Genomic DNA, 12,485 nt, shown 5'->3' on the forward strand with positions numbered 1-12,485 from the left:
ATAAACCACATGATCTTCCAGATGATTTGTCAGCATGTAAACAATGACAAACATTGGATTTGTACCATTAACCCTCCCTCTTTTACCACAATTCATGAAATCATGTCTCTAGCTCACATGGTCATTTCCTCAAGGAATTCTTATCAAATACTGGTGGCCACCACAGTGCCATCAGTATAGCATGCTCTCAGAACCATCAGTCCCTTAAAAAACCTGCTGTCAGTCATTCCCTGGACTGTTTCCCCCCCCCAATGCCTAATGTGTTTTGGGACTAATCAGTACTTGGAAGGCTGAGAATGTTTTGGAGGTCAATCTGGCACTTCAGAACATGATGAACAAACTAGCCCCCTCTCAACCAATGGATTTCTGGCACAGGAACACTGGTATGGAAGTTGGGGTGAGACACAACCTCCTTGTGCTCTGATCTGAACTGTAGATGACTGGGGAGGGATTATTTGGTCATATGTGACCAAAGGCAATGTTCAGGGCCAGATGGAAGCACAGGATTCTGCTCCATGGCAGTTCAGTAGCATATCCTTCTGATGACACCCAGGGGTAAAGAGGATTTTGTCTTGCCCTAACTTCCATACCAGTGTTCCTGTGCCAGAAATCCATTGGTTGAGAGGGGGCTAGTTTGTCCATCATGTTCTGAAGTGCCAGATTGACCTCCAAAACATTCTCAGCCTTCCAAGTACTGATTAGTCCCAAAACACATTAGGCATTGGGGGGGGAAACAGTCCAGGGAATGACTGACAGCAGGTTTTTTAAGGGACTGATGGTTCTGAGAGCATGCTATACTGATGGCACTGTGGTGGCCACCAGTATTTGATAAGAATTCCTTGAGGAAATGACCATGTGAGCTAGAGACATGATTTCATGAATTGTGGTAAAAGAGGGAGGGTTAATGGTACAAATCCAATGTTTGTCATTGTTTACATGCTGACAAATCATCTGGAAGACCATGTGGTTTATTATGTAATCATATTTTCCCATCCTTCATGCCATCAATCCCATCAAAAGGTCACTTTTCACTATTTCACCAGTCAGGGACAAAAGCATTGCAATGCACTTTTTGGAAAGAATAGGGTGTATCTCAGCATGTGTTGCTTTTTTTGGACTGATCCTTAGTGCTCTGGAAAGCTTAGAGTCACCCCTTTCCAATGGTATAGGTATCACAATTATCTGTGCAGAATAGTCCAAGCTACATTGGCAGCAAGTCACACCTCACAAACATTGCAATGCTTTTGTCCCTCACTGTAACTGGTACTGTCAGAACAATGTCCAAATAGTAACATTATGAACCATGGCTTTCATCTAGTACTTGGTAAATGAGTGATTTAATAGGCCAGGCAACAGTCAAACTCTAAACCATAACTGGCTTGCAGTCAGTGGGATTTCACTCAGGCAAGCAGCAATCAGCAGTGGAGTTACAGGCACTGCAGTGGAACCAGATCAGCCATCAGTGGCATGCTGCAAAAAATGCACAAGTAAAGCATGGCAACAGGCACCTATACAAAGAGAAACAGATGATGGTGTATAGAAGCCTCATAAGCATTGCTCTGGCTTCAGGTTCACTAGGTAGCATTGGACATAGTCCAGTAGAAAGTAGCTTGTCACCATCCAACAAAAGTCAAGCAGCTCAATGCCTTGCCCTGATGTCATGTATGGAATCAAGGTTTTATGGCAAGAATCTCACCATGAACTTTGCCCAGAGTCTTTCAAAAAGGAGTCTTACATTGTCATTTTCAGTTCAAATGCAGTACAATTATGAGGGGGCCTGTGATGTATTGGCAGATTTGAAGTATGGGGGTCATCAGAGGTCATTTTTTGTGATGATGATGATGAGTTGTTGCCTGATTTGGGAACCTATGACATCAGACTGATATCTTCAACAAAGATGCCTCGTCAGAGGGCTAACTTTTGTGACTCACTCTTAAAATTCATGTATTCTGTCAGAGCCTATTTACATTTGTTTGTACTTGTAGCAATCTCAGAAGATATGAAGCTAGAAAGTTACATACTATCAACAAATTTCAGGGTGCTTCAAGGCACTTGTTCAGCACTCCCAAATTTTTTTGTTGCAAGTGAATTTGAAGCTCAGATTAGTGGCGAGGTTGCCATGCTTTTGCCTGCAGTGTACTTGCCATAGATAATTGCATAGCCACTGACAAGTTAAAAATACCACTGGCCTGCCACTACTCCCAATTCACATCTGCATTTGGTATATATTGAAATTTCCCACCCTACTGCCCTGTAGTCCCCTGGTCAGCTCCCCTGCCCTACTGGGCTCTATCCTCTGCTGGCAAGCATCATATATGATCATTAACATGCAGTATATGTATATTAGAGCAACCTACTGTATATGTTATCAAAAGCTCATTGAATGGGGTGGAGTTCCTGAGGTGTTGTGCCATGGTCCTCCCCTCCTGGTATTTAGGGGCTTCAGCAGTATATTCTGACTATTGAGGCATCTACAGAATACTCAGTCACAGCCCTGTGTGTGATGTGTCATTCCATCTTTTTGATGTGTTTTGAAAGTCTCAGCAACTTTTTGTGCATTTTCCCACACTCTCTGGGTGATTGTTTCCCTTCCCCTGCTCTCCCCCCTTCAGGTGTGGACTTGGCATTGATTATTTGACTGTGACTGAGTATTCTGTAGATCCCTAGATAGTTAGAATAGTGATATACTGACTGGAAGTTGATGGAGTCTCTATATACCATCAGGGGAAGACCATGGCACAACACATCAGGAACTGCACCTCATTCAATGAGCTTGTGATAATATATGGGTACAGAGGGCCCAAGGGAATGTCCTTCTCAAATGCATATATCAAATGTTGCAAAATTGCGAATACTTCTTTGCCTGTAACCCCTGAAATCCTTTCTAGCTATTCAGAGCCTCTTAGACACCTGATGTGTGGTTCAATTATGCACCAATACACTAAGTGTAACTACCATACCATGTTATGTTACAGTACCAGCACAAAAAGGCCCAGAAAAATCCTTCTATGGTGATATACAGGAAGGAGGTGATTGTGTCTCCACATGTAAAGCACCCCAGGGCTATGAAGTTTGGATATGTTCTAGGCATACATATTCCCTTGAAGGAAACATGAAAACCAAATAGATATGTCCAATGTATCAAAAAAGTGTCCACTTTTTTGCTTTTTACCCCTATCGCATTTTCAAGGTATTCAGGGCCACTGATATACTCAACTATAGTGGCTCAAAAAAGTGTCCCAATGTTGGGTGGTTTTGGAAAGATTTGGGATTTATGAGACAACCAATAGGAATTAGTTTAAACACCTGCATGACTAACAATAGCACTAGCCATTGCCTGAACAACAAGGGTATTCTTATGTAATTTGGTTGTCATGGCACCAAGATATCACCATTTTAAAATGATATGTCATTGGGACACTTTTTTGAGCATGATGTTGTTGGTTGTTATGTAGTAAATAACATGGGAATTTGAAAACTTCTGCAGGATGTTGTGCTTCAATCTTGCCTGATTATGTAATGTACATAATCCTGGGCCATAAAAATGGCTTGGGTCCCACTCAGCTAACCCTACTTCACCATGAAATGCATTTTTGCCTCTGCTAGTGCAAATATCCACCTTTTTTCTGAATCTGGCCTTTCTGCTCATCAAATCTCCTCTAAACCTGGTCTGGGAGCTCTACTGTGACCAGGGTCATCAAAATGTTCCAGCTAGATTAAGGAAAACCTCAAACTGGGACATCCTTGCCAGTTTTCTTCTACTGGCAGAAGGAGAATATGCTCTAGTGTGACCTCTGGAAGAGCTGAAAGTGCTGTCCAGGCCACCCATATAATAATGGTAGCCCTTTCCTCTCCTGACACTTTCCAAACTATTTGCAGTGTGCTCAATCCTGCATCCCCATAGGCTGTACTGCATGTTAATGATCATATATTATGCCTGCCAGCAAAGCATAGAGCCCAGTATGGCAAGAGAGCTGACCCAGGGGACCACAGGGCAGTAGGGCAGGAAATTTCTATATATACCAAATGCAGATGTGAATTGGGAGTAGCAGCAGGCCAGTGGTATTTTTAACTTGTTAGTGGTATTTTTAACTTGTCAGTGGCTATGCAGTTATCTATGGCAGGCAGGCATGGGGAGGTGGCACTTTGCAAGAGGTGTGGCTACATAATTACATCATGTGAAGCTTCAGTCTCAGCTTTTGACAAGCAGCCACAATCACAGTTGCACTATTTCTCAACAGGGTTGAGAGTGAAGCTTCAAAAGTACAGCATAGGGTGCCCTATGAGATGAGAATGTTGGCTTGTTGCCCTGAAGACTCAGCTGATCACATTGCCCTCAAGTGACAATACACTTGCCCAGTCTCACATTCCTGCTTAAAAGAATGTCAGCTCAGCCACTCCACACACTATGTTCCTAAAAAGAGTCATACCCAGTATAGCCTATTGCTATAGTGTGACTATGTATTTCCAACAGTGGACTGGTATTCCCTTGGGTAGTTTTGCAGATGCAGCTTGGTCTCGCCGAACCTAAAATAGGAAGTCGTCGGGCGAACGGGGCTGAGCTTGAAATTTATGTGGCGTGAGCAGATGGTCTGGCTTTCCATGCTACCACCACCTCCTTCCAGGTTATCTGTACTTGGCTCATCGTTACACCCAGGTTTTTCAGTCATGCAGAAACCTAACCCCATACTAACTACAGGTGCCCAACACAAGTCAGACAAAGAGGCTGGAAGTGACGATCGGTGTCTGTAAGTTACAATACTTCTGACTTTAATATTAGTTTTGACCACCGGTACAACCCAAGCAAGGTAATGGAGTGCCTAGAGGGACTTGCCCTGGATATCGTCCAGCAAATGGTTACATCGATCATAAGGCCAAACAACCTTACACCGTACACTACCAATGCTCACGGCCTTGCCCCTTTCAAGTTTGCGAGGTACGGAAGGCTGGAGGTGACCGTCTCAGACCGCAGTAAGGGAGGACTAGATGAGTAAGTACGTTCATTATATTTCGGTACCCGAAACACAATGATGTATATTTGTTGGAGCCGACGCGTACTTCGTTATCCAGTTCGAGGAAGTTGCGCAAGCTCCAAGCATATAGGTACTACGAAATACGATGTTGTATTGAGGATCTCAAATTGCTCAAGCCCAACTACTAAAAATTATGAGTTATGCTCACCGAGCCCTTGAACAAGGCTTCTCATTAACTAAGCGGTAGGATGACTTTTTAATTTTTTTGCTCTTGACCTGCGCATACAGGCCACCTCAGCGGCATTTACTACAAAGATGTCGCCCTCTTCAAATCCCAAAAGATTGTCGATCGGGTATCTGCCGGCCCCTCTTGTGTGAGAACTTAACCTAATAAATTTGTAGTTTATCGACGATTTAGCGGCCACTCTACAATGGGACCGAGCCGATCTGAATATTGTGGGCAATAACCGGACCGCTTGGTTCAATAACTGATTTAAATTGCTACAGCGAGCTACGTCGAAGGGACTGATCTGCGGAAGTTGCCTGGTTATACGTTTAATTGGGGGAGCGAGTTTGCGTTTGAATGATCACCAGGTGGAAGTTATATGTGGGCTAGGTTGGTTGTATATATGCTAACACTGAAATATAGGGCACACTAATCCCCGCAGGAGAAGACATTGGCCAATTTGAGTTTGAGAGTCGTGTGGCATGGGTTCTAATCGTCGAAAAGGAGGTAATCATCGTATATCTGAAGCTGCCCGCCCTGAAACATCACTCCTTCGAAGGCAATTTTTCAGACACTCTGCCAATTGAATTTCTCAAAGTACCCAGGCCTTCCGGGTCCAGGTTTAATTGTAACGGTTAGTGAACTTGCTAATCTCACTGATACTAGCCGACCGTTGTAGGGGAAGGGTTATCCGGACGTCGCAACCCGTCATCTAGTCAAGATGCTCTCCGACAACCTTCCCCAATGGTCAGTTGCCTCCTAGATCTTTCTTTATACTGCTGACATGTTTCAGTATCCCCATCGTTGCTCTAGTGGACGCAGACCCATATGGTCTCGACATACTCTCGGTGTATAAGTACGGTAGCCACGGCTTACGACACGAGAACGAAAGTCTCGCTGCTTGTCGTGTGGAGTGGTTAGGTATCAAAATTTCTGAGCTACCTGAGTGAGCTTAAATTTCCTTGCGCTAGATGTACTGGTATGTCACACATGGAACTTTTTTTTTGCTCCAGATTCAGGACCGATCTCAACACGCTGATTCCCTTAACAACGCATGACGAAAGAAAGGTTCACAATTTCGTAAATGCCTCATGATCGTCCCTCAATCTTGGTACGGTATGTAGGCTCGCAAGATGCTTTGTCGGCCCCCGGAAAACATGCCAGCAGAGTGGAGGTGTCTCATATCAACCTATTTTGGAGTTGCACAACTCATCTTGACCAATGCACAGGAACGCTCTCACGCGTGTTTTGAAGATGAGGCGCAAAGCCGAAATAGAGATCTTTTCGAGCGTCAGGACGATTGGACCCGAAAACGAGCACCGCCATCCGCCACCCTTGGTACATTATTTGTGCAAAAAGATTTCATGCTCTATTTCTAGGGAGTCCTAGAAGTACCTACCGTATTTCACTCACCTGGAAAACTGTCATCACAAGTGTCGGCAATAAATGGTTATTATGGTGTATTGATTTGACAAATATAAACACACCAGAAGATAGGGCCGTCGGGGACGGCAGGCACCTTGTTTACGGATGCCGACATAGATCCCCATAAGTTACATGCGAGATTTCAATGTCTAAAGGTCATATACTGTTCATTGCTCCGCTGTCAACTCTGTCTCCACAGCGTCTCCCCATCTTTGTTTGCAAGTACACAGCATGGCAGTGCATTGGCATTGAACTTGGATGGGCTAAGCCTACAATCCTACAAAATTACATGCCTACAATTCATTGCCACCATGATTTGAATCGTACTTTGTTTTCAGGAGGATCACAGTTGCCAAAAAATGTGTGATGAATTTCGGGGTGCAGTTGACCTTGTAAACCAGGTGATCTTGCTGTGGTCGGTACTCGTCGTTTTCAGAGTATTACGATCAAGTGACACAGCGAGTTTTCCACTATAAGTGTGAGATTGACATATTGTACTACATATAACAGGGTACTATTCAGTGGAAAATTCGCTGTGTGAGCGAACAGCTTGCGAGAGGTCCTTAGAATCGGCATGATGGAACAGTCACAATGGGAGTGACTTAACAATGCTAGTGAATATTGATACGAGGATCCATTGTCCCAGAACATCTGCGAAAACCTTCCCTAACTAGTGTAAGTACATGTGCCATTTAACTGATCTTACTCTAAGCTCCGTGTCAAGAGAGCGACGATTATGTTGCCCGTTGTGGTCGAATACATGCAAAAATGAAAGACCCTCTACAATATAATCTCCTTTTGATGGCTGGTCACGAGCATCTTGATCTCTGCTGTGTTCAATACCTGAGCAGATGTGAGGCATGTAAATGGAACCATTGACACAAGCAAAGTGAATAAACCTTCCACCCATGCAAAGCTGCCGCGCAAGTGTATCCGTTCAAGGCCTCCTTGGCAGTGTACGGTCTGCAGGTAAGAAAAGAAAGAAAGACGGATCATTGCGTCAATATCCCATGGTCAATTGTGTCAATGATGTTGGGCCAGAGCCATGGTAGCTACCTTGGAGGACTCGATAGGGGGTGGAAGCAAGTCTAGAACATTCTTCTCTGTCCATTCATGGTCTGGGAATCGTTTGAGGGGGGTATTGGTTGTCACCGCCACATCCGCAGTCATAGCTGGGGAACTAAGGCTAGCGTGACAGTTTGTTGCACCTCGTCCACTGCCCCGAAGATTGACATGTCATCTTGGTCATACTCTACTGATAATTGTGCTCGACGGTACTCTTCTAGGATCTTGTCAAGGTGATGCGATGGTTTCGGTGTGTCGATCGGTACATTTTGGACCCTAGCTTCATATTGTGGATCTTGTTCTAGGAATACACCTCTTGGACTGTTGGGATGGATAACTTCTTGTGTGGGTTCATGATCTCCACAGTCGACCAACAAATACCAACTAAAGAAGGCCAGAGAAAAAGGGAAGGCGATCAGGTATGCGCTCACATACGGCAGTTGAGGATGGCACATGGAGACATACCACATGATCCGATCTGTATTATTTACGACATAATACGGAAACCTGCACACGAATCTCGACGGAACGTTCACGATCTCTGCAAGTACAAGGCATTTATTGGGCTTGAGGTTGCTGCCTCCCCATCTTGAGTAATTTGGGCTGGCATACATCGACACTGACACTGAGCCATCTGCTGCGAAGTAGATCCTTGGATATGTAGCAGTATTAACATGTCTAGAAGTCGGCGGGAAGGGAAGAGTCAGGGCTAACTATTTCCATGGCTTCGTCCGTTGGAAATGTGTTTGTAATGTAGTCCGTGACAGATGATCTTAAACCAAGAGAATCAGAAAAGGACAAGTTCATAGAAGAACTATGCATACTGAGTGCCAATTCTTCATTGGAGAACCATGGAAAGCCTGCACAAAAGAGGAGCCATTGCCATGTGATTTTGGGAGAAAGAAGCCTACAAATATAGTGGATGCCTTGATGGTGTAATATGAGACTCCTGTTCCAGTGCAGTGTTGAACTTGGCTGCTTTGTCAGGTGCACCTGTCATAATATGACACATAGTGTAGTCACATTTAGTCACAACACATGGGCAGCCTGTGTGCCAAAACACCAACACTCATATAGACCCTGAGATGGGCCTGCCTAAATAGATTAGCCAGTACACATGGACAGGTCTGAGGGACTAAAGTGAGAGCAACATATGTACAGGCCTGTAAGTGCATTACCACAACATATGGGAGTGCCTGTGGTGGGTAAGGATGTTGAAACATTTAGATGGGCCCATGACCAATTAAGTATACTGAGTTGCTGTAAGACATGGACAGGCCTGTCCTGGTAGGTTACCCCCCTGTTGCAACATCAAGGTGGGCCTGCCTATCATAACATGGAGAGGGTCACAACATAAGGACAGGCCTGTCTATGATTAGAATACAAAGCTGGCAACATATGGACAGGCCCAGGAGTAATATCATTTATGGTGTCACAACATCTAGACAGGCCTGTTCATAATAAGCCATACTCCTGTTGCAACATAAAGATGGGCCTGTCAGTAATGTCATTTCATAATGTCACAACATATAGATGGGCCTGTCGACAGTAAGATGTACCACTGTTGAAACATAAAGACAGGCCCATCACTAGTATCATTTAATAGAGTCACAACATAAGGTCAGGCCTGTTGGTAGTATTATGCAACATATGGACAGGCCCGTCCACAGTAAGATGTGCCTCTGATGAGACATAAAGACAGGCCCATCAGTAATCTCATGTATAGCATCACAACATATGGGCAGGCCCTTCAGTAGTATTATTTATATTGTCACAACATATGGGTGGGCCTGGCCCCAGTAAGATGTACTCTGTCGAAACATAAAGATGGGCCCATCACTAATATCATTTAATAGAGTTGCAACATATGGACAGGCCCTTCAGTAGTATTATTTATATTGTCACAACATATGGGTGGGCCCAGCCCCAGTAAGATGTACCTTGTCAAAACATAAAGACAGGCCCATCACTAATATCATTTAATAGAGTTGCAACATATGGATGGGCCCTTCAGTAATATTATTTATATTGTCACAACATAGAGACAGGCCCTTCAGTAGTATTATTTATATCATTGCAACATATGGGTGGGCCTGGCCTCAGTAAGACATGCCCTGTCAAAACATAAAGACAGGCCCATCACTAATATCACTTAATAGAGTTGCAACATATGGATGGGCCCTTCAGTAGTATTATTTATATTGTCACAACATATGGGCAGGCCCAGCCCCAGTAAGATGTACCCTGTCGAAACATAAAGACAGGCCCATCAGTAATGCTGTTTAATAGCATCACAACATAAGGACAGGCCCTTCAGTAGTATTGTTTCTATTGTCACAACATATGGATGAGCCCATCAGTAATATCATCTAATAGCATCACAACATAAGGACAGGCCCTTCAGTAGTATCATGTATATCATCACAACAAATGGATGGGCCCATCTAGCAAGATGCACCCCTGTTGCAACATAAGGATGAGTTTGTGTATGGTATTCTTAGGCAGCAGAAAGGGAGATCCAAGCTATCTACATAAGGATGGTCTGTGTAAGGCATTCTCAGGCAGCAGAAAGGGAGATCAAAGGGATCTACATAAGGACAGGCCCATCCATGGTATTCTCAGGCAGCAGATAAGGGAAAACAAAAACCAGTGTTACAACATAAGACAGGCCAATCCATCCATCACAGGATTACAAACCCTTGGCACTGCATAAGATGGGCCCAGGAAGACAAGAAATGAAGAAAGTGGAACCTCTTGCACTATAGAGTATCTGAATTTCCCACTATAAATTGTGTTTCATGTTGGACAATTTGCCTATTTAGTTGGAATCTCAGGTGCTGGTCTATGTAGCTGTGAGCCAGGCTCTGCCATTGGAGCAGATGGGCAAAACAAACAGCAATGCTATTCCAGAACAACACATCATATTTTTATCTGAGCTTCTGCTTCATATATGCATTCAGGATTATTGACTTGTGCTGGTATTGCCATCATGCTGTGGGAATCATTCATAGGCAGGATAAAAAATGCAACATCCACATATCTTGTCATCCATCTTAACCTCTGACTCTTCCACTCTCCAATCACCATCACCACACTCACCATCAAACTACTCCATCGTCTCATCATCAGAAACATGTCATTGTCATTGTCTCACAAGCTCTTCAAGAAATTGCCTGAGCTCAATGCTGTGGCCAACTGCATCCTTCAAATTTACTTCAAGGATATCATGGAAAGCAGCAAGCTGGGAAAGGCAGACAAGATTGCAAAGTGGAGAGGTGCCATCAAGGTGATAAACGATGAACTAGTGTGTCATAGCATCATCACATTTTTTTCACTAACTGATGCATTCAGGATGCTGTACATGACCTCATCAGTGTTAACACATTCTTAAAGTGGCATGAAGACCTTGGCTCAATTGAGCACCTGTGGCCTGAGTGGAAGACTGCCCTATCCCCTTCCAAAACTGACATCGCCAACCACAAGTGGCTTGACATCATCGAGCATCAATATGACTACCACTGGTTGGGCCTCCCTATGCCCCACATTGTGCCAACACCAACACCACCTGCTCAAGAGACCAAAATGCCTATGAGCAACAAAGGAAAATGGAAAGTGACCAAGGCAGAGGTGGAGCAAATGATAGCAGATAGCTCACACAGGATGGAGGTGGATGATGAGGGTGAAGATGAGGTGCCAGAGAAGGAGGACGATGAGGAAGAACCAGTGTGAGGCAGGCAGAAGCACAAAGCTGCCATGAAAATGACGTCCCATCAATCCAGACATCGATCCTGCTCTAGGAAGGCAACAGCAGAAACCAACAATGATGAAGACATTCCTGCTCAAGGCCAATTGAAATGCAAGCCTTGTCCACCATTGGATGGACTATATGGTTGCACTGCCATAGCTGCCAGAAGGATGCCTTCCCCTGACCCCCATTCCTGCAACTTGTGCTGCAGATGCAAGGTCTGATGCTACAAGAACCCCAGGAAGTCCTGCTTCCTGTGTGACAGTTGCAAAATTTGATGTAGCCATGCCAAAGGCAGGATTGCTGCTCCAACTCAACAGAATCCATCATGAGCCAGGGGAAAAAAGCAAGCTTGAAGTCTGTCCCCAATGGTGGAGGCCCAAGAATCCCAAAGTCCAAAGGAACATCCCCCAAAGTGACATGTTTTGATGGCTTCCAAAGCCATCAATGCCAGGGTTGGGCCCTCCAACCAGGGAGAGACAATCCCTGAGGGATCTTCACTCAGTATGTTCACAATTTCATGTATTTATGCTGACTCAAATTTTATTTAGAGATTCATATTCCTGCATTCAAACACAGGGATTCCCACCCAATCCCAGCCACTGTATGAGTGGATTCAATCGTCAAGGCTGGCCCATCTGTTGTGCAGGAGGTAGAGGAATCTATGGCAGCAGGTATGTTTAATCAATCTACATTTATGCTAATTATCACAGTTAACCCTTGTATTCAAAGCAGACACCCACCCATTGACAACAGCGGCACCTGTCCAACTCACAACCGCTGCAACTCCCAGTGCACCATCACCCATCTGTGCCCCAATCACCAAGGTGTCACAAATGTCCAAAATAATTGAAGAGCAAATCAAAGATTTGGAATGTCAACTCCATGATGCTGAGGCCCACTGCCAATACTACAAGGATCAAATGTGTGATTTCCAAATACAACAGGATGAAACCATGCAGATGCTGGACAGGATGGCTTGTGAACTAGAGGCTCTGCATATTTGGGTATATGGACAAGCATTGGGTGATGATCTCATCAATCTCTTAGG

At 44.4% G+C, this 12,485-nt stretch overlaps 2 protein-coding genes across 2 annotated transcripts; one reads left to right on the forward strand and one right to left on the reverse strand.

Annotated features, from left to right (window-relative positions):
- The first annotated feature begins 5,148 nt into the window (after positions 1 to 5,148).
- On the forward strand, positions 5,149 to 6,737 carry F5J12DRAFT_946518 (Spo11/DNA topoisomerase VI subunit A). Its single transcript, XM_051749750.1, has 11 exons — positions 5,149 to 5,216; positions 5,272 to 5,326; positions 5,376 to 5,429; positions 5,481 to 5,567; positions 5,623 to 5,706; positions 5,759 to 5,833; positions 5,879 to 5,946; positions 5,993 to 6,145; positions 6,213 to 6,267; positions 6,324 to 6,373; positions 6,429 to 6,737. Exons 1-11 carry the CDS (start codon positions 5,167 to 5,169, stop codon positions 6,586 to 6,588), a joined length of 891 nt encoding a protein of 296 aa, XP_051605068.1. The 5' UTR covers positions 5,149 to 5,166; the 3' UTR covers positions 6,589 to 6,737.
- Positions 6,738 to 7,790: 1,053 nt separating this feature from the next.
- Positions 7,791 to 8,339, reverse strand: F5J12DRAFT_712931 (uncharacterized protein; the record flags this gene model as incomplete). Its single annotated transcript, XM_051740798.1, has 2 exons — positions 7,791 to 8,073; positions 8,155 to 8,339. Coding segments are annotated over 2 exons (468 nt in total), but the record flags the coding sequence as incomplete, so codon positions are not given.
- Positions 8,340 to 12,485: the final 4,146 nt, after the last annotated feature.

This window comes from Pisolithus orientalis, assembly GCF_024613125.1.
Source record: "Pisolithus orientalis strain OTSU chromosome Unknown F5J12scaffold_2, whole genome shotgun sequence".
NCBI classification, from domain to species: Eukaryota; Fungi; Basidiomycota; class Agaricomycetes; order Boletales; family Pisolithaceae; genus Pisolithus; species Pisolithus orientalis.

Bases quoted from the DNA above. Each gene is read 5' to 3' on its own strand.
- F5J12DRAFT_946518 (XM_051749750.1), top strand. From the start codon at position 5,167: ATGAGTTATGCTCACCGAGCCCTTGAACAAGGCTTCTCATTAACTAAG. The intron at 5,947-5,992 runs GTCAGTTGCCTC...GACATGTTTCAG, and splicing joins TCCGACAACCTTCCCCAATG to TATCCCCATCGTTGCTCTAG. The intron at 6,374-6,428 runs GTGTCTCATATC...ACCAATGCACAG, and splicing joins AACATGCCAGCAGAGTGGAG to GAACGCTCTCACGCGTGTTT.